General features: G+C 39.5%; 2 protein-coding genes across 3 annotated transcripts in view; one reads left to right on the top strand and one right to left on the bottom strand.

The window, feature by feature from the left end:
* The window catches only part of LOC131073254 (plant UBX domain-containing protein 7), a 37164-nt gene extending 19416 nt beyond the window's left edge, over positions 1-17748 (top strand). For both annotated transcript variants that reach the window (XM_058009663.2, XM_059211043.1), the window contains exons 9-10: positions 16888-17180; positions 17276-17748. In XM_058009663.2, the coding sequence (XP_057865646.1) occupies positions 16888-17180; positions 17276-17443 (461 nt within the window). In that variant the 3' untranslated portion in view covers positions 17444-17748. The remainder of the gene's footprint in view (positions 1-16887; positions 17181-17275) is intronic.
* LOC131073247 (uncharacterized) lies at positions 4789-7805 on the bottom strand. The gene is made up of 2 exons (XM_058009652.2): positions 7599-7805; positions 4789-7321 (listed from the first exon to the last, which is right to left on the bottom strand). The coding sequence occupies exon 2, from the start codon at positions 7298-7300 to the stop codon at positions 5879-5881; it is 1422 nt and encodes a 473-aa protein (XP_057865635.1). The 5' UTR covers positions 7301-7321; positions 7599-7805; the 3' UTR covers positions 4789-5878.
* Positions 17749-19791: the final 2043 nt, after the last annotated feature.

Genomic DNA, 19791 nt, shown 5'->3' on the forward strand with positions numbered 1-19791 from the left:
AGGCCCCTCGATCTCTTAGGAACTGTACTTCCAAACCCCTACTAGTCATTGAGATCTCTTGTCATAGAAGAAACTTGATTACAATGAGGGGGTGACGAGGAATCGAGAGATAACTCTTGAGTATGTTGAATTAGACATTATTATCGCACTTGCCAAAATTCTTTTTAGATAAGACAACTTCTTCATATGACATGTTTCACCGCTATGCCCAATAAGGTAGTACACACCTCATAACCCGGGCCCTTGAACCCCTTTGGAGCCTCATTAATTGATCTCACCATTTTTTGCCAATAAGGTGAGCGAACAACATTAAATGCCAATCCATTAGCATAGATACATCTATGTCTTGCTTGGCAATCTCTCTACCCTCGTTGTGAAAATGCCCTTTCCAACGGTCCCTTTGCTCTCTTTGTGTCTTTCAAGCACAAACAAGAATGGATGGTCCTCTGTAGGTTCAAGATTGGAAGGTGATGGAGAGGCCTTTGATCCTTTCTTCGTCTTTAGTAAAGGTTGAGCACCTGTAGCTAGTTTCCCTGCTTCTTGGTCTGCTTTTGCTTGCCCTTCAATATATCCCAATACTTGTTCCTCTGCAAGAAGGACTTTACCTTTTGGCTTGCGTGGACAAAATTTGATGCCTTGTTGAGGGATAAAGTACAAATGTGCTTTCACTCAATTGTATGAGCTGTTATATTGTTTTTTGCAATGACAACAAATCCGAGTGTAACCTCCTCCACCTGGAAGTTGTTTTAACTTTTACCATTTCCACATTTCCAAAGGGGAGAGTGTGGGTCTGTTTTAAAGCTGGGTTGGCTCCCACATCTAGAAGCAATTGCAATTTTAATACCTAACACAAGTAATTCTACAACGTGGACATGCACAAAACAAAATGAAAAAACTTCAAAACAAAACTAGAGAGTTTATTAAAAAAAAAATATAAGGAAAAACTTAAAAAAAAAAAAAAAAACCTACCTCTTTTGTTGAAATCTTCCTCTAAAATGTCTCTGAGAACAAATCAACACTTGCAAATGCGTAGTAATAGCACAAAAACCAGCTTGGACCATGCAACGATCAAATCTTCAATTCTTTTTGTGCAATGGCAAGCAAAAAAGAAAGTTCCAACAATGGAGCAAGATGTTTTGTTTTTCGTTTACAATAGCATAAATGAAATAGGATTTGCCTTTTTGTTGTTTTCAATGGTCAATTTAGGGTTGGGGGGTCAAAATTCACTTTTTGCAAAAAAAAAAGAAAAAAAAGAACACTGAAAGTTTTAAAAAAGTGCTAAATTTGGCTTGGGCTCGGCCGACGGTAAATTTTTTGGCACAAATACGTCTCGGGTTTGCTTGGGTTCAGTAGGGCCGGACCCACAGATGGTATCCGAGAACCTGTTCAGACCCACAATGAGCTGGCCCAAAACCACTAACCTGGTTCGAACTGGACCAGGACCCAGAATTGTAGGGGGAAGGGCCCGGTAATGATTTTACATTATAAATATGTATATATTAATAAATTTATATGTTTTTTTTTTAACAAATTCAAATCTATTTACCAATGTTCAACTATTTTGATCTGTTTGTGAATGTTTTATTTATATTTAAAAAGAAAACCAAATTTATGTAAAGGAGAATTTAATGATGGTTTTTTTTGCATTTTTTTTCCCTCCTTGAGCTCCATCTGAATTTCATTGTTGTGGAACACGAACTTGAACTCAAACCTTATGACATTGTTTGTTGTGGATGCCATATTCTTTTCAGGAAAATGGAAATAATATAAAGTTTGCCAAAAAATAAATAACATAAACAAGAATTAATAGTGATATGGATACTGTAGTGGCGTAGCATGAGTCATAAGTTCATAACAACTATTTAAAAAAAAAATAATGACTGTCACAGTTCATGGCAGTCATTTATTAATTGATTGGGAACAGTAAAACCACAAAAATACTTTCATGGAGAGACTAAGGCATTCAACGAAGTGCTGAAAAAATTCTCTCAAAACACAGCAATGTCCACAGACACGAATGGAAGCCAACGGTAGCTTGGGCTTAGAGCATCAATTATAGAGTAATAGAAGAAACACCATTCTATTTAGTTGATTGACTTTAGGCTATGATGCTAATGGAACACATTGTTACTAGCTATCAGACAATGATTGCACTAGATTCAACAAATCAGTCTTGGTAGAGAAAACTGGAAGATTTGATTTGTTTGAGTGAATTAGGATTGATCTCATGGTGGAAACAATAAGCTCAGAAGTGGCATTAAAGTCATGGTATGACAGAAATCTGTTGTTGAAGGAGTTTATGTAGGACTTCAAGTATTGCAGTATGAAAGAAGATACAGGGTCGATTTAAGAAAGCTCTGCATTTCAGGCCGAGGTCCATCTGTCATCCACAACATCCGAAACAAAGCTGCAATCAATCTGCAAGAGTTGCTAACACAGGTCAAAGGTAGTCTAATGAAGCCCTACCATTGCCAAAGGCTGCAGCAAACAAGATGGTGGTAATAATTGTGCAAGTCAGCACACAAGTAGGACTAGAAGCTTAGGATAGATAAGTTGTAAATGCCAAGGATAGTGTAATCGAGTAGAGCAGTTTATTATGTCAAATTTGCATGGTAGCTGCGAATAGAGGAGACACACTTATTTGTGAAGGTAAGGCAGTAGTTGTTTCAGAAACTTCGTTGTGAGGTGAAAATTAACATATTGAATTGAGGTGTTGAAAAGAAAAGGCTATTCTTACATTTGAATAGTAGCTATCAAATGAGGAGTATGCTACCTCATTTTTGAGAGGAAGGTAGTAGCCACTTTGAGAAATTTTCAAACTCTTCAAAACATCACACTAAACATTGTAAAGGAAAAATCCACCAAGGTATGGGAAAAGACAGCAAATGAAAGAGAAGTGAACAATCTAGTACCTGTGAAAATAGAAGTGGAACAACCTAGAAGTTCTAAGTTAACAACCTCCAAAAATGGGCAATAGAGGCTTGGTTGTAGTCAGAGTGTGCACTAACTGGAAGAACAGCTTGCAAAAATGTCCCTGCAGCATTGAAAAATCTTGTGAAATTGCATTGAAAAGGGTTTGCATGAAGAATGGTTGTGCCCTCCAAAATCCAAGGTGGAAAGAATAAAAAAATTGTGCCTCCATTTTATAGCAATGCTGGACAAAATTTTCCATAGGCGCAAGTCAGGAGTTTTTTTGCGTATTTATTTCAAGTTTTTGACAATAGACTGCCATGATTTTTAGCAGAAACTGCTGAGTGAGTAATTACTGTGATTACTTGTCCATGGGAACTTTTGATGAGTACTCGCTGATTTTTGAAACTATGGTTTTTAGTGTGGGAACTTTAGGGATATGCTTTTTATTTATCTTGAATACATCGCATGCAAAATATTGTAAACACTTAAGTGCATCATGCACTTCAATGAGGGAATAGTAATTTTATGCCCGCTTGGAGTTGAAATTTTGCTGTTGAAGCCAATCTGTGTGATCTTTTACCTTATGAGTTGAATGAAATTTAATGACTATTGTAGGCTTTGTATTTCAATCTCTTTTGATGAAAATTCAAGCATGTAGTTTTTGAGTCAAACTTGGTTGTTGTGAACCACTACTCATGAGAGTGAATGGTCCACTTAGCACTCATTGCATCTAGGTGATAATCATGGGTGAAATGGCAGAACTGCTTGGGAGTCACCCATCCCAGCATACCTTCAACTCAAGCACACTAAACATGGAGTTTCCTCTAAAGATCAAGCAGATGGGGTAGTGTTGATGTGTATTTTGTACACGACCAAACACAAAATAAAATACCCAGAGGTATCTTATCCTCTCTTGAGTAAAGTCTCCGAATGCTGAAGATATCGCAAAAAGGATCAATTGGAAGGACTTCAAGGTTCTGCTTTGTAGGATCTCTACTCGCGGATAAGCACCAGTGGTCGTTGTGTTTACTGTTTTTTCAAGGGGCCTTACGTACTTTAAAAGAAAGCTTGTCCGTGCTACTATCTTTCCAAATGAGGAAACAGGATTTTCCTAATACTAACAGATTTTCAAAAAAGATCAAAAGATGAGGGTTTCAAGGAAGAGATATTTAAACTAATCCTAAGAATGACTTAATGAAGACTGGTCTTGATAAGATTCTACCAATTTCAGTATCGCCAAAGGATTACAACTTCACTGGAATTGGTGCGATCTTCTAAGGGGATTCAACGATTTTCAAATCACCAAGGAGATAGATACTATCAGGGAGATACATATCAATACTTCTAATGATAATTGAACTCTTAATCAATTTCAATGTTTCCAGTTGACCACACAAGGCGTTCTTACCATCAGTAAGGAGCTACTGGTTTGGAATGCGAATCTTATCAAAGATTAGGCACAACATTCGTCCTTCAAACTTAAAATCTAAATGATATTTCTACTAAGAGTGATTCAAGAAGATAAAGTTCCAGTGTTCCACGGGCGTTCGGGCCGGGGGGACGAGGGGGACGTGTCTCGGGGACGGGGGGACCAAGGGCCTAAATTTGGGGACGGCGGGGGGACGGCGGCGGGGGGGTGGCGGGGTGGTGGTGCTCATATATATACATATAGTACTTGAAAAACTAGTTTTGAAAAGATGTATAACAGTATAACAGTATAAGAATTAGATTTCAAATGAAACTATAGGAAATACCAAGATTACTTAGATTAGTGATACGTAACTAATTGCTAATTGCTAAAACTAAAAGTAAATAAAATTTGACAAATGAAATTGTCAAATTGGAGATTTCTCATTTCTATCATATGAATATCGAAAAAGGAAAACGAAAAATATGAATATCTGATGCCATTGCAAAGTCTATAATAATAAAGATGATTACATGATTCATCATTACAATGAGTAGCCAAATACAAATACGTGTAGCAATAGCATTACAAAAGAGACGAGTCAAATACAAAATGACAAAACTGAAAAGTGAAAACTCAAACTGTAGCTAATGGAGGCCTCTAATCATCTGCAAACTCCTCCTCACTGGAACTGCTGGACTCCTGAGGATCAAGGTCCCTCAAGCTCACACCAACTAGCCCTGCATCTGAAGTGGTAGGATCATCCTCATCAATCTGTGAAGGCTCCTCTGGCTCTACATCCCATCGTGCCGCTGGACTCTCCTTGTACATAAGTGTCTTGCGGTCAATGAGACGCAAAGCACTGTGTACAGCCACAAGCTTCTCTGCTCTCTTAGAGGTAAGTCTGTTCCTCTTAAGAGAGTGGATGAAGCTATATGTAGACCAGTTCCTCTCAGCAGCTGAAGAACTGGAAACCTGGGATAGCAGACGGATGGCTAGAGTGGTGGTCAAAGATTTCGGGCCATGACATTTCCACCACAAAAGTGGGTCCTCCTGTGCCATAATGTCTATATCCATCTTTGCTGCATCTGAATAACCTCTAAGAGTGGCAAATCTTCCCCACTCAGTGCGCATTGTGCCGGCATCTCTGGAATCAAACATCTTCTCTATGCACCTAAAGAAACCTGCCTTCACCTCATCATCCTCAATCGGTGTCGTTCTACCCGGTCTAGCCTTGTACCACTTAGGATTCAAGGCAAAGGCAGCCATATGCAAAGGAGTGTTCAACTTGTCCCATCTACTTTGAATGATAGGCCGGATTTGCTCATTGTAGAATGCTAGAGAGGGGTCCTTCACTCGCACAGCAGCCCTCATCTGGCCAAGCATAGAGTCAATGCACTCATACACCTCTCCAAGGTTAGGTGCATCCCCATCCCCATATCTGATCACCTGGAATACTGGAGAAATGATGGAGACAATGTATTTCGTATCAGTCCAAAACACATCACTCTTCACTATCTCCTTCACCCTTCTCCCCTGCTCTGTCTTGGCCTCAGTTCACCTATTCCACTCATTAGTCATAACCATGAGTTGCAATGCCTCTTGCAACTCAATCATTCTCTCCAAGAGAATGAAATAGGATGCATATCTAGTCTCAACTGGTTTCAAGAACTCCTCCTTCGCGAAGGTCCTGAAGAGTGCATGTGAAATGTGGTGGTTGCAGATAAACATCTGCACATCTCTCGCATCGGTGACCACTCCTCTAATCCAGTCAATCTTCCCCATGTCCTTGAGTGCATTGTTCATGGCATGCACACAACATGGGGTCCACCAAATGTGTCTATAGGCTGCCTCAACGAGTCTCCCTGCTGCTCTACACACATAGGCTGCATCTGTCACTACTTGGACCACATTTTGTGGCCCAACCTCCTCAATAGCCTCCCTGAGGACCTGAAACTGGAAATCAGCATCTTTACGATGCCCTGTACAATCAACTGCTCTAAGGAAGTATGGGCCCTCTGCACATGTGACCATGACGTTGATGAGTGGACGATGGCTAATGTTCGTCCACCCATCCATAACTATGCTGCACCCCGATGCCACCCAACATGCCTTCATCTTCTCCATCAAAATATTGATCTTGGAATAGCTTTTATCCAAGATCGAGGTCCTCATTTTCGTCTCCCCTGGTGGCACATAAGATGGTCCTCCCTTGGCCACCATATCTATCATCTTCCTATAATAAGGAGACCGTGAAACATGAAATGGAATGCCATTGGCAAAGAAGAAATTGCCAATGGATTCATCTATCTCATCTCTCAGCTGCACATTAAACATATCAGCAATGGGGTTGCTCTGTGGTGTATGCAACTTACGTTTCCCAGCCCTGGCAGCAGTAGAAGTGGAAGTAGATGGAGATCCAAACATCATTCCTCCCGCCTGCGAAGCATGATAAGTATGTGGCACTGGCACATTCTGGCTGTCGTGAAGTGATGCCCTAGCAGACAAAGTAGTAGGCATTGAAATATTTGTGTCATCTGGAACCCCCCAAAGCCTGTTAAACTCAATTCTGTAATGTATATTTTTGGGTTCCTCCAAAAACTTACAATGTTTCACGCCTTTTCCTCTCCAAAATAGAAAGTGTGCATTCACCCTGCTAATGCTACCGAACCATTCTCTGTCACAAATATTGCACTTCCACTTCCTTGTTCCCCCACTTGAATGTGATGCAGTGCCTTGTACTGATATTTGTGAAGCAAACTGTTTTAGAGGAGACTTAGGATCAAAATGACCCCTAGCATATGGTGCCAACAACTCTGAAGGGCAACCTGTACTAGCTGCTGCACTTGCCATAGAACTAGATTGGGCTTCAGGATCAGCCCCATGGTCACCCCCCTCATTTTCAGGTTCAAATTCTGAATCATTCTCACTATGAGAATGGATTTCCATGTTATCTTCACTCGTGCCTTGGGAGCTCATTGTGAAATTTTCAAATTGACACTGCATTTCACAAAATAAAAATAAAAATAAAAATAAAATCAGCCTTGTTTAACAATATATTTTTAAATTTTTTTCCTATTCATCTCAAAATGAGATTTGATGTTGAATCTTGAGGGCAAAATGATGAATCATTTTGCCCTCAAGATTCAACATCAAATCTCATTTTGAGTCTTAAGATGAATAGGGAAAAAAAATTAAAAAAACCAAAAATGACATAGAACAATGAAAATCAGAAAGTAAAACAAAAAAAAAACAAGAAGAAGTTGAAAAACCCTACCTTGTGCTTGAAAAATCTCTCCAAAATGTAGAAGAATCTTCTTCTTCCTCTTCTTCTTGCTTCTTCTAGCTCCTATCACGCTTGTAGTCACTTTTCTCACCCCTTCAATCAATCTTCTTCAAGCTGTTCCTCCTCTTCAAGCTGCTGGAAAAAAAATCAGTTTTGCATAATGAGAGTGAAATCCAAACTAAACATGTTTTTGTGTTGTTTTGGGAGGTAGGGTGGGGCCCACGTCCAATTAGGGTTACCCCTTAACCCCCCCCAAAAAGCACATGTCATAAAAACTTTAAAAAAAAATGAAAAATGCGCTTTTAATCCCGTGGGAACGCGGGAGACGCCTGGGCGTCCCCTCGTCCCTCGAGAGACGCCTGGACGTCTCTTGAGGGACAGGGAGATGCCCAGGCGTCTCCCACGGAGACGCCCAGACGTCCCCCAGGAGACGCCCAGACGTCTCCGCGTCGGGGACGTCTCCCCGTCCCGGCGGAGTTTGGGTGGCGGTGGCGGGACGGCAGGGGACGTCACGTCCCCGTCCCCGCGTCCCCGAGACGTCTCTGACGGGGGGACGCGCCCAAAAATGGGGGGGACGCGTCCCTGTGGTTCACTGAGATAAACAACCATGAAGATAGCCACAAGGATTGCAATAAAACACCATAACTTCAATATTTTATTGATCTCATAGCCAAATAAACAACAATTGTTCAACTTTCTCTCTTCACTACTCAATTTTGCTACAAACAATATTAAACTTATTTCTCTCCAACTTTCTAACTTTTCTAACCTTTCTAATCCTTCAAAATGAAATGAGTGAGGGCTTATATAGCATCCTCAAATACAATGAACGGCTTGGATCAAAAGAAGATCGATGGCTGAGATTTTGACACCTAACCCCTAATTAGGGTTTGTTACAAAAAAGTCCCCATTTAGATAAGCATTATTAATCCATAGCCAATAAGAATTGGCACAAATAACGAGGAGACATAGACCAATAGGAATTACGCTGCCACATCATTTTATAACAACTTTTCATCTAGAACTTTGTTCCCCTTCCTATCCTCTTTTCTAGCATAATCAATGAATATGGACGTGACCGTCTCAATTTCAGCAATGGGAATCTCAGGAAGATTCTTCATTCGTTCTTCCAAGTGAAGGACTTGATCAAAAGCTGCGAGAAGGGTCGCCTCCCATCCAGGCTCAAGCTCTTTTGTTTTCTCGATCAAGAACATAGTAGCATGCATCTGATTTCGCTACTCCTCGGTGACTGTGTTCTCCTCTTTGCAAAAGATGATTTTGATCTTGTCTTCCAATTCTTGGATGTCCACATCTGTCTTGATCTCAATTCTTCTGCCAAGGTTCGTACACAATACCTCAAATACCTTGTCTTGAATAACATGGATAGTTCCCTCAACTTGGCTGCCCCTGGAATTGATATCTTCGAAAAGAACTTCCTTTATCTGGAGCAAAGTTGACCATTGTAGAAGACTATGGGCTTCTCCACTCATTATCTTCTCTTGTGCTAGAATTTGTCTTGGTGTCCTTCTTATCACTTGCAAGACCGGGATGACAACCTCTCTAGTATGAGCAAATGCATCCACATTTACCAATAGATTATGGACGATCTCAAGAACTTGGATAGCACGGTGGACCATCTTCATCATCCTTGTTGCAAATTCCATGGCCACCTTGTAAGATTCATCAATCCAAGAACTCATGAGTTGGACCAAGCTCTTTACCCTTTTCGCCTCATTTATTGATTCAAGCGGAAGTGCATGCAAAGGAGATATTGCTGGATCCTGTCGTCTCAAAGGTTGATTAAGATGGCTAAAATAATTCCTCCAAGCACTGACCTCCTTTTCTAGTTTCCTATTCTTTTCCATTTCTTCTTTGAGTTTGTCATTAAGTGCTTTCAGTGAATCAGTTGCTTCTTCCATGGCTTGCATAGTGGTAAGTGGACCAAGATCAAATGTTTCCAGATCGTATTCTTCTGCTAGAATCTCATCCTCATACTTGTCCACCACTGGTGTAGCTATCTGCACTTTTTTGGATTCTGTCTCATCTCTAATTACCTTTGACATCTTTGTGGCCTTCTTCTTTTCTATTACTTCATGAGAATTTCCTATAAGGCTTTCCAAGTCAAATACACGTTCTTCCTCTTCAACCACAACTACCCTTGTCAACCTCTCTTTTAGCCAATCCGGAATGGTAGATCTCCTTTCCCTCACTTGTATTTCTTTAGGAAGAGGTCTATCTTCCCTCAAAGGAGATGTTGCTTCATCATCATCCTTTTCTTCTTGTTGCTCGTTAGCACCAACCTGGGGAGATTGACTCGATGAATGTTGAGGTGTCTGTCCTTTTCCTTGTTTATCATTCTGTACCATGGATTCCATAGACTCATCAATTTCATACACTATCTGCCTCTGATTTTCTCCTTGACTTGCTTCCTTTTCATGCCTAGAAGATGTGCTTGGTGGGCGATCAAGGTCCTTCTTTCCTCTTTGAACCTTTGGAATGAGAAGTATTCTCACTCACACTTGCCTCTCCTTCTTCTGGTCTTGTTTCCAAGGTGAATGCCATAGATACATTCTGCTCCTTCAACTTTTGATGCTGTATGTCCACCCATCTGCGAGTGCAAGATAAAACTGGAGCCATCAAAGCTCTTAGGTCTAAAACCTCGGGCTTATTCCAATCTACCTTCACTTCTTTATCTTCCTTCTAATAGGATGATTGGAGGTATCTACCACTGTCCTGGGCTTGATCGGCTACTCTATAAATTTTGCATTTCCTGATGAGATCCAAGGGTAATCTGGAATGCATCTTTCTTTTGACCTCTACATCATCCTGGACATTCATCCAAAAGTCTTCCACTTGAAACTCATGTTTGTACTTCTTCTCGACTGTCTCTTCTATATAACCATGAGGATCAAAATTCCCTTGAGGCAAAGGATGTGAATGAATATAGAGATAATTCCTTCTCCGCATCTGTCGCGGCCTGAGTATTAGGACACACTTCAACTGAGTTCCCTAGTAGGATGGGTACGAGAATTCCATTTCTATGCTTGTGCCTTGATGCCTTTGCACAAGTTGCCAACTGCCTAGTCACCTCAAGTAGTATTATCCTGTTTGTAGGATATCTCGGCAACATGTAGGGAGGCGAGGGAGATCCATGAACTCTGATGTATATGAATTTTGAAAAACTGAATGAACCGTGGGCCATGCTTCTTCACGAGCTCCTGTGCATCCAGAGACAGTCGATTGTGAATCCCTCCTTGCAATGTCCTGGTGATATACATCGTGAAGGTGTCATTGACTAGCTTGTAGTCACTTCCTGGCGGATGATGCAGTTGAACATAAGAATCACAAACTCTTATTTCTCCGGGTCCTCTTCCAACAACTCCTCTGTGAGGTAGTCCTGCATACTCAAAACCTCTGATCAAGGCATATATAACATATGAACTCATGTGAAATGACTTAGTAGGCCTTAGTCTTCTCAACTGCACGTTTGGGCTGTTGCTAATGATTCTAGCCCAATTGAGCATTCCCTTTCCTTGGACGATCAGTTGTATGAAGAAGAGCATCCACTTGTCGAAGAAGAAAGCTTGAGAGGCACCTGTGACCCGATTGAGCAAGGTTATCAAATCCTTGAATTCTTCTTGGAAGTCGATTCTGTGCGGTGTATTGGGAATCTTGTTCAAGCGAGGTCTGCTCTTGAGTAGCCAATTCTTGTTAATGAAGTTCAAGCAGGAATCAGGATCATCCTCATAGATAGACCTAGCTCCTTCTAGACTTTTGTTTATCACGTCTCTATGTTCTGGGAGATGAAAGGCTTCACTTATAGCTTCCTCCGAAAGATAGGCTAAGATAGTTCCATCCTCGGCTACAATCGTCCTTGAGTGTGAATCATAGTGCCGGGCACACTCGATCATCAACTCATGACACTTGACTGCGGGAGGGAAACCTGCAGCCTTGATGATGCCACTCTCAATTATCTTCTTTGCAACAGGTGACGGCTTGCCGATGTAGGGCGCTTCTCGAAACTTCTTCACATTGAAGTTTCCTAGATTGGTGTCTCCGATATTGCTCCACTTGGACACGATCCTGGTCTCCAATTCGTCATTCCTTTGATCCTCCTTGATGAGAGCCTGTCGAGTAGTGGATCCTCCGGCCTTGGGGGTCGTCATTTGATACCTACACAAAAGCTTAAAGTTAGGGTTTGAGCATAATATCTTAAGGTATAGGATTTAAGACCTTTCAAGGAAATAACTAAATATTAATTTGAAAATGATATGATAAATCCTAGAATTATGAATTTTCAAATTAATATTAATTATGAATGGAAATCAGATTGCACAAGACTTAGATTTTCAAAGGATTGCTATGGAAATCAAACTAAAATCTTGAACAAACTTTCAAAAATCTGATTATTCATACCTCTCCCTTGATTTTTAGCTATCAACCTTTGAAAAATGAATGAAGGAAGATGAGAATTTGCTGGACAAGGATGTTTAATTTGAATTTCTGGTCCTTTCTTTGATTAATTTAATCCTATCGGCCTTCAAGAAGAAATTCGCCTTCAACTAGCCTTCAAATACCTTCCAAATTCTGGAAATTTGCCTTCAACTAGCTCAATTTCGCACTTCCAATTCTGCTCTTCAAGTTCGCATGAGAGACAATGAATGAATGATTTGAATTTGTCAAAACACACCTCTCTTTATATAGGGCGCTCACCTTGATTTCCCTTAAGGCCGACTTGGTAAAGGTTAAAATAAAATAAAATAAAACACCTCCACAAGCATGGCCGACTTGTTTTGCAAAGGCAAAATAATGAATATTGAGCGCTCAAGCATAATTTTTAATTTTTTAAATTAATTTCCAAGCTAAGGGTGGATTTTTCATTTATTTTAAGGCTTAAAAATTAATTAATCAAATTATAAGTGCCTTAATTTATGCGAATTTGCCTTAATCTCCCAAATGTGCTTTAATTGGCAAGTTTAGTGAAAGGCTATAGGCCAGCTTAAGGAATGTTAAAGCTTGATCAAGGCTTGAGGTATCTTGGGCATTAAAATGTTCAAAGTTTAGGTCTCTCCAAGGAGGCTTGCTTGAATTTTTATCTAGGTTTGTTTGCTTCATTATTCAACATCCTTACAACCTGGATTTGCCATCTCCCATGTTCGTGCCATCAAAATTTTGCAACTTGCCTTCAATTTAGCCTAAACAAGGTGAATAATAGGTGTTTTCAAGAATTTCGCCCTGGACCTTTTGGAAGGGTCATGAGCGATTTTCTTGATTAGGCCTTGAATACTTCCTTTTCTTCACTCCAAAATCCTCCGGAAGGCGAGCTTACGCTTGTTTTGGTCTAACAATGCCTAGGATTTCAAATTTTAGCCTTTCACATGAGTAAATTAGGTGCAAATGGGAATTTTGCTGTGGACCCTTTGGAAGGGTCAGGAGCGAAATTCACTTTTTAGGTCAAAATTCACCTTTGCTTGATCATCGACCTTCTCCAAGGCAATCTCTAGGGTCCATTCTCCTTGCCCACTGACTTGTCTTAACAATATTTTGAAGGAAACACAACATTTTAGGAATTTCGCTCTGGACCCTTTGGAAGGGTCAGGAGCGAATTTCTTTGCTTGTAGCTCATTTTTCATCATTTCAACTTCAATTCACCTCACAAGGCTAGGAAATAGTTCTCTTCTTTCATCCAATCCAAGTTTGATTTGATTCTGCAAGGCAAAATAGGTGATTTTAGGATTTTTGCTCTGGACCCTTTGGAAGGGTCAGGAGCGAAAATCTTGTTTTAGGGCTCTTTCGCCATCCTTTCAACTTCAAATCACCTCCAAGACTTAGAACACCTTGCCTCACTCCTCTCCAGGGTATAAAAACCAAAATCTTGACTTGATTTGCAAAGAAAGTAGGTGCTCTTAAGAATTTTGCTCTGGACCCTTTGGAAGGGTCAGGAGCGAATTTCTCATTTGGCTTCAAAATTTGCATTCTTGGCGACCAAAATCCACTCTAAGGCAATCCAAATGACTTCTCGCACCCTTGTCCAAGCTTGACTTTGCTCAAATTTTGGAAGAAAAGTTGGTTTTCAGGATTTTTGCTCTGGACCCTTTGGAAGAGTTAGGAGCGAAAATCACTTTTAGGCTCAATTCCTTCATCTCTCATGGTTTCTAGCAACTTAAAGTCACTCTTAGGGGCAACTTCTCCTTGATTTTACCTTATCCCACACTTGATCTTAGCAAAAAATTGATAGCAAAGAGAAGTTTTGAGAGAATTCGCTCTGGACCCTTTGAAAGGGTCAGGAGCGAAAATCTCAATTCTTGACCAAAAATCATCATTTTTTCAACTTGAAACTTCTTTGCAAGGTAGAATTTCATCTTTCATTGCCCTAGGAACAAGGTTTCATGTCCAAGAAAGGTCAAAAAGTAGGCTTATAAGGAATTTCACTCTGGACCCTTTGGGAGGGTCAGGAGCGAAATTTCCTTTCCTGGCTAAAATCCTTCATTTTCATAACTTCCAAACATCCCCAAGGATTCCAACATGTCAATTCTCTCCTTCAACATGCCTTGGTCATCAAGATTTGACCAAACAAGGAAAGAAATGCCTCTTAGAGAGATTTTTGCTCTAGACCCTTTGGAAGGGTCAGGAGCGAAAATCTTGACTTGGGCTAGATTCTTCACTTTTTTAATTCAAAACATCTTCAAGAGGCAAAGACAAGCTATCTCCCTTCCATTCAATTCATAAAAGACCAAGAACTTGACCTTCTTCAATGCAAAAATAAGAGTTTTTAGGAATTTCGCTCTGGACCCTTTGGAAGGGTCAGGAGCAAAATTTCCTTTTTTGGTCCAAAATCCTTCATTTTTCAATGCTTTCAAACATTTCAAAGGCAACAAGAATGTCCAACCTTCCTTCCAAGATACCCTGCAAATCAAAATTTAGCCAAACTTAGGAGGAAATGAGCTTTAAGAAGATTTTTGCTCTGGACCCTTTGGAAGGGTCAGGAGCGAAAATCTCATTCCAAGCTAGATTGCGCACTTTTCAAACTTCAGACCACCTCATAAGGCAAAATTAGATCATTTTCCACATTAGGAACAAGGTTTCTAGTCCATTCAAGGCAACAAATAAGGTTTATTATGAATTTCGCTCTGGACCCTTTGGAAGGGTTAGGAGTGAAATTCTCCTTTAGGCCAAAATCTTGTTCTTCAAAATCAATCAACTCCATCTCCAGGCAAAAACATATCAATTCATCCTCAAACATGCCTTAGAAACCAACACTTAGCCAAAATTGGGAAGGAAATGTGGGCTACAAAGATTTTCGCTCTGGACCCTTTGGAAGGGTCAGGAGCGAGAATCAAGATTTGAGCTTGATTCTTGACCTTTTGAACTCCAATTTTCTTTGAGAGGCAAACAAAGACCCTTCTTCACGCATCCCCATCAAGATCTTGCCTTTAGCCAAGTATAAATGAGAGCTTTCAAGAATTTCGCTATGGACCCTTTGGAAGGGTCAGGAGCGAAATTCATCCTCTTGACTAAAATCTTTCATCTTTCCATCTTTACAAGGCTAGAACATTCAAAAAACATCACCAAGCATGCCTAAGGAAGCAAAAGTTTGTCCTGAAAAATGAAGAAATTGAGGTTTTCAAGGATTTTCGCTTCGGACCCTTTGGAAGGGTCAGGGGCGAAAATCACTTTTTGGGCCAGCTTCTTACTTAGGTTCACTTCATTCTCAATCAAACTTGATCAAATCAACTTCCTTCACTCACTATCAAGACAATTCCTCATCCAATTTGGTCTAGGCAAGGTCCAACTAGGTTTTTAGGGCCAAAGGAAGGCAAGAAAGAGAGATTTCGCTCTGGACCCTTTGGAAGGGTCAGGAGTGAAAATCTCATCCTAGACTGGCTTTCATCATTTCAAAGCCTAAAAACTCTTCTTCAAGGCGAAAAATGTATCAACTTTCTCAATTACGCCTCAAAAGTCAACAATCTTGATCATTTCCTTCCAAAACTCCATAAATCATCATCCAGTGCATTCATTCATCAATTTCTGAAATTACCACTTTCATCCCTCTCTTATCACTGACTCTGCTCAATCGACTCAGAACTGGAAGAAAACAACTCTAACAAGAAAACCATCAAACTAGACCTACCCTGACCTTAGACCTATTCACCCTCTTCTTCAATCTCACCATCCTGATTCTCCTGGAAGGAAATACTTCATTAAGGCAAACTTAAGGTTCCAGGCAGACAACTAACGACCTCCCTAAACTAGGCTAGACTCAGCTTGAAAGAAACCCTAAAACGAGCTTTCAGAGATTAGCCCTAATCTAGCTAGCCCAGGCAACCACTCACTCACTCAAAACCTAGCAAGCAGAGAGAAAAACTAACTAAGGGAAAGCAAGACCCTAAAAAAAAGAGGGGGTCCCCATTCTGATGGGGCGATGTGTGAAATGGTCACAATAGGTAGCAATCTAAGTGGGGTTGATCTCAGCGAAATTTCCATGGTTAAGCACATTTGAGCTGGAGTAGTATTGGGATTGGTGACCTTGTGGGAAATCCCAGTGCTTAACCCTTGTGAGAATCACTAGATGCAATGAGTGCAAAGTGGGCCGGCCATTCATGCTCATAAGAGATGGGTTCTTATGAACCACTACTCATGAAACATGACTCATATGAGATTGACTCAAAACTATGCAGTTGAATCTGGATGATAATCAACATAATTTGACGCATTGAGGAAGACCACCTACTTGACTCCACTTGACTCCAATACTTTACTCATCATCTCTCATGTTTGTGTTCAATCTAATTCATAATTTGTGCTGTATTCATTCTTTCCTAAGTTACCAAGTCGGACACGTTTCTAGGTACGCTTCATTTTGGAATTGAAAATGGGTTTGATTTGTTTGTTGATTCAGCTGGGGCATGAATTTTCTTACCCAGTTTCATTTTTGGCTCGTGCCTATGTGTACCTAGGCAATACCAACTACTTCAAGGCAGTTCTGGAGTGATTCGAAGAAGATTTTTGATCAAATGCATAGGGTTTTAATTTTGTACCATAGAACACGGTGATATTTGCATTCCTGTTTTATGGCATTTATTGGCTTGTGTATAAACATTGGCAGGGGTTTCTGGTTTGGCTTGCTCTTGTTCTCTTTGTTCTCTTTGTTTGTTCCTGCACTCATGTTGGTTAGAGTTAATCATATTATGTGTTCCTCTATAGAGTTGTTCGTTTTCTTGACTGCTTGCTGCAAATGAAATTTAGTAAGATGACATAATTTTTGTTGAAAAATGATCAGAAATCCTAGAACCAGATGATGAAGAACTTCGTCAAGCCTTGGCTGCCTCATTAGAAGACATAAATCTGCCTGTGGTTGGAGCAAATGATTCCCAAACATTAGAGAAGCAATCAAAAGATCAATTACTACACAATCAAGAGTTAACAGCTGCACCCTCTCAGAAACCCAAGCTGGAATACCCATCTCTTCCTGAAGAGCCACAAGGTCAAAAAGAAGTTGTTTGCAAGGTGGGTGTCCGTTTCCCTGATGGCAAAAGGACTCAGAGGAGGTTTCTACGCTCTGATCCAATACAGGTGAATTATTTTGATTCTTTGTTTTTTACTACTTTCATTTAGATGGTATTTAGTTGCATCTTCTACATATGTATCCGCTTTTATGGATGTTGCAGTTACTTTGGTCCTTCTGTTGCTCTCAAGTTAAAGAAGCTGCAGAGGGCCGGCAATTTAGATTGGCACATGCAGTTCCTGGTGCATCAGAAGTTTTAGACTATAATAGCAAGTATAGCTTTGGGGAATCTGGAATTTCTAATTCGATCATTTCAATGACATGGGAATGAAATTTGAATACCATGACCATATTATATTTTTGGCCATTTCCACTTCTTTTGTAAATGCAAAATTCTCAGCCTCCAATACTCAATTATTTGTGGGTTAATTTTGCTGAAATATCCTTAAGTTGATCATGTTTAACTGGAGGGTGGAGAAATATTCTGATTCTATATAATTTATTGTATCTATTGCGTTGAATGAAACTTGCTCTTTTGTACCCTCAATCTGAGTTTTGCTAATTATGTAGTGGGAATTCCCACCAAGGTCTACACTGTTTAACTGAGATTATATTGCATATGAATTTTGCATTTCATACTGGCTTATGAAGCACTCTTATTTTTTAAATAGGTGAAATTAAGAATGCTGACATGGCTTGCCCTGATTTAGATATGTAATTGATGTGGTTCCAGTAGACTGCTACTGCCACTACTTTGTTAAATGGCAAGCGACATATTTTTGGTATATATATATATATATATCATATATTTTGAGGATCTCATTCTGGTCAGTTTGAGTGAGGAATGTTTTTGATATTGATAAAAAAGAGGATTAAAACAGGGCCCAGACCCTATTACAAAGAAATAGTCAAAAGGCAGATGAAAAAAAGTCTCGTGAGACATGAAATAGGAATAACCCAAAAGTATTGAAACCAGCTAACCTAGACAGGGCCGGTGAAAACTCGGCAGAAAAATGAAATCAAGAAATAGAAACTAATCACTATTAGCCAAATGTTACAGGCCTCTAGCCCCCTCTCACTCCTTGGATAGGAGATAATGTTGAAGAGGGTGTCTGTATATTTTTTTGAATGAATTTTTCTGTTTAGCTCATGTAGTGCCTGAGGAAAGACCTATATCGGAGCAACTTAGGTTACTTTGTCCCGTCGTATATGTATATGCCATAGGGGGATCTGGTAAGCAAGCACTTCTGTCTGGTGCTCAATGCCTGGTTATTTCTTGAACCTTTCCCTGATTTTTTGAGTGTCTTAACATATGTTAGTTTCAAATGGGTTGAATCAATTGGATGATAAGTATTTGATGAGGTTGTTTTCAGTTAGTGATGTTAGCTTGTACTGATTGATTTCTCTCGATGGGTTATTGTTAATCAGTTGCTTTGGTTTGGTATCCTTACTAGCCATAACCTTTGCTTGTTTTGTATCGAAAGCTGATTTTTTATGTGGATTTTGCACTGCATATTGGCTTTTGTGTTAAATCTTTTCTTTAAAGAGGTGAAATTAAGTTTGTGGATACTGCTTCCCTACAAAATTTATAATAGTGTATCGTGCTGTCTTAAACTCTCAATATTATAGCCGACGGTAATATCTTTGTTAGTGATTGTTGTGGACATGTCTGAACTTTTTCCTTGAAAAAATAATACTCATTCATGCGACTTTTGAAAAACATAGTTGCAATTTTCCTCTCCCGTAAATGATGTTATCTTCTCTGACTTGGGTCTCTTTTTTACAGTGGCATATTTGACAAATGTGAAATAATTGACATCTAATTTCAAGTATTATGAAAGTACTTGAACATTCAAAAGCCAATACAAAATTGGGTTGTAGAGTGCTCAATAACAAAATAGATGTATAGGTTTTTTGAGGGATCTGTATGACAATGATAAATCAATAAATTGGTCGAACTTTGTCCAGATGAACTAGAAAATAGATACATTAAAGCTTGATGCTACACATTCTCCAAAATAAATTACTTATTTTTTAAAAGAAGAAATGATACCAATGCTTATATCTTTTTAATTCTAATTATTTTTTCCCTTTTGATTTGAAGTTGGGAGGATTGGGATTTGATTATTTTTGTGAATTCAAATAGTTGGAGATTAGGTGTTTTGCTGCCAGGAAACTAAATAGATAGAGAGAAAACAAGAACACTCGTTAGCCATATTTTGGTTGAAACATCAGGTTGCCCTACTGAGAGTGTGGATTGGGTTTTTTTTTTCCAATGAAAATGGATGCCTTTATAAACTTTTTCTACAACATAGGTTGAATCTACTGAAGGTTATCTTACTTCCAGGAAATCAGATAGAAAGAAAGGCAAATAAAAATATTCATTGGCCATAAATTTCTGTTGAAACATCAATTGCCATACTAGGATTGTGGATTGGATGTTTTTGCAATGAAAACGATGCATTCATAAACTTGTCTTTAGGATAGGTTGAATAGATTGCGAGAAATCGCATTTACAAATCTTTTCCTTGTGAGTTTGCTTGGTTAAGGGACTTGATCAATTTTTGTGAATGCAATTTGCTCTAGACTAGAAAGTGCTATCTGAAACCAGCTATAAAGATAATCTAATAGAACTATTCGCTAAAATATATTTTTGTTTTTCAAAGAAATTGATGCGCT

This window comes from Cryptomeria japonica, chromosome 9 (genome assembly GCF_030272615.1).
Source record: "Cryptomeria japonica chromosome 9, Sugi_1.0, whole genome shotgun sequence".
Classification (NCBI taxonomy): Eukaryota; Viridiplantae; Streptophyta; class Pinopsida; order Cupressales; family Cupressaceae; genus Cryptomeria; species Cryptomeria japonica.

What these genes read in the sequence shown, in the direction of transcription:
- LOC131073247 (XM_058009652.2), bottom strand. Translation starts at nt 7,300, where the DNA reads ATGAGCTCCCAAGGCACGAGTGAAGATAACATGGAAATCCATTCTCAT.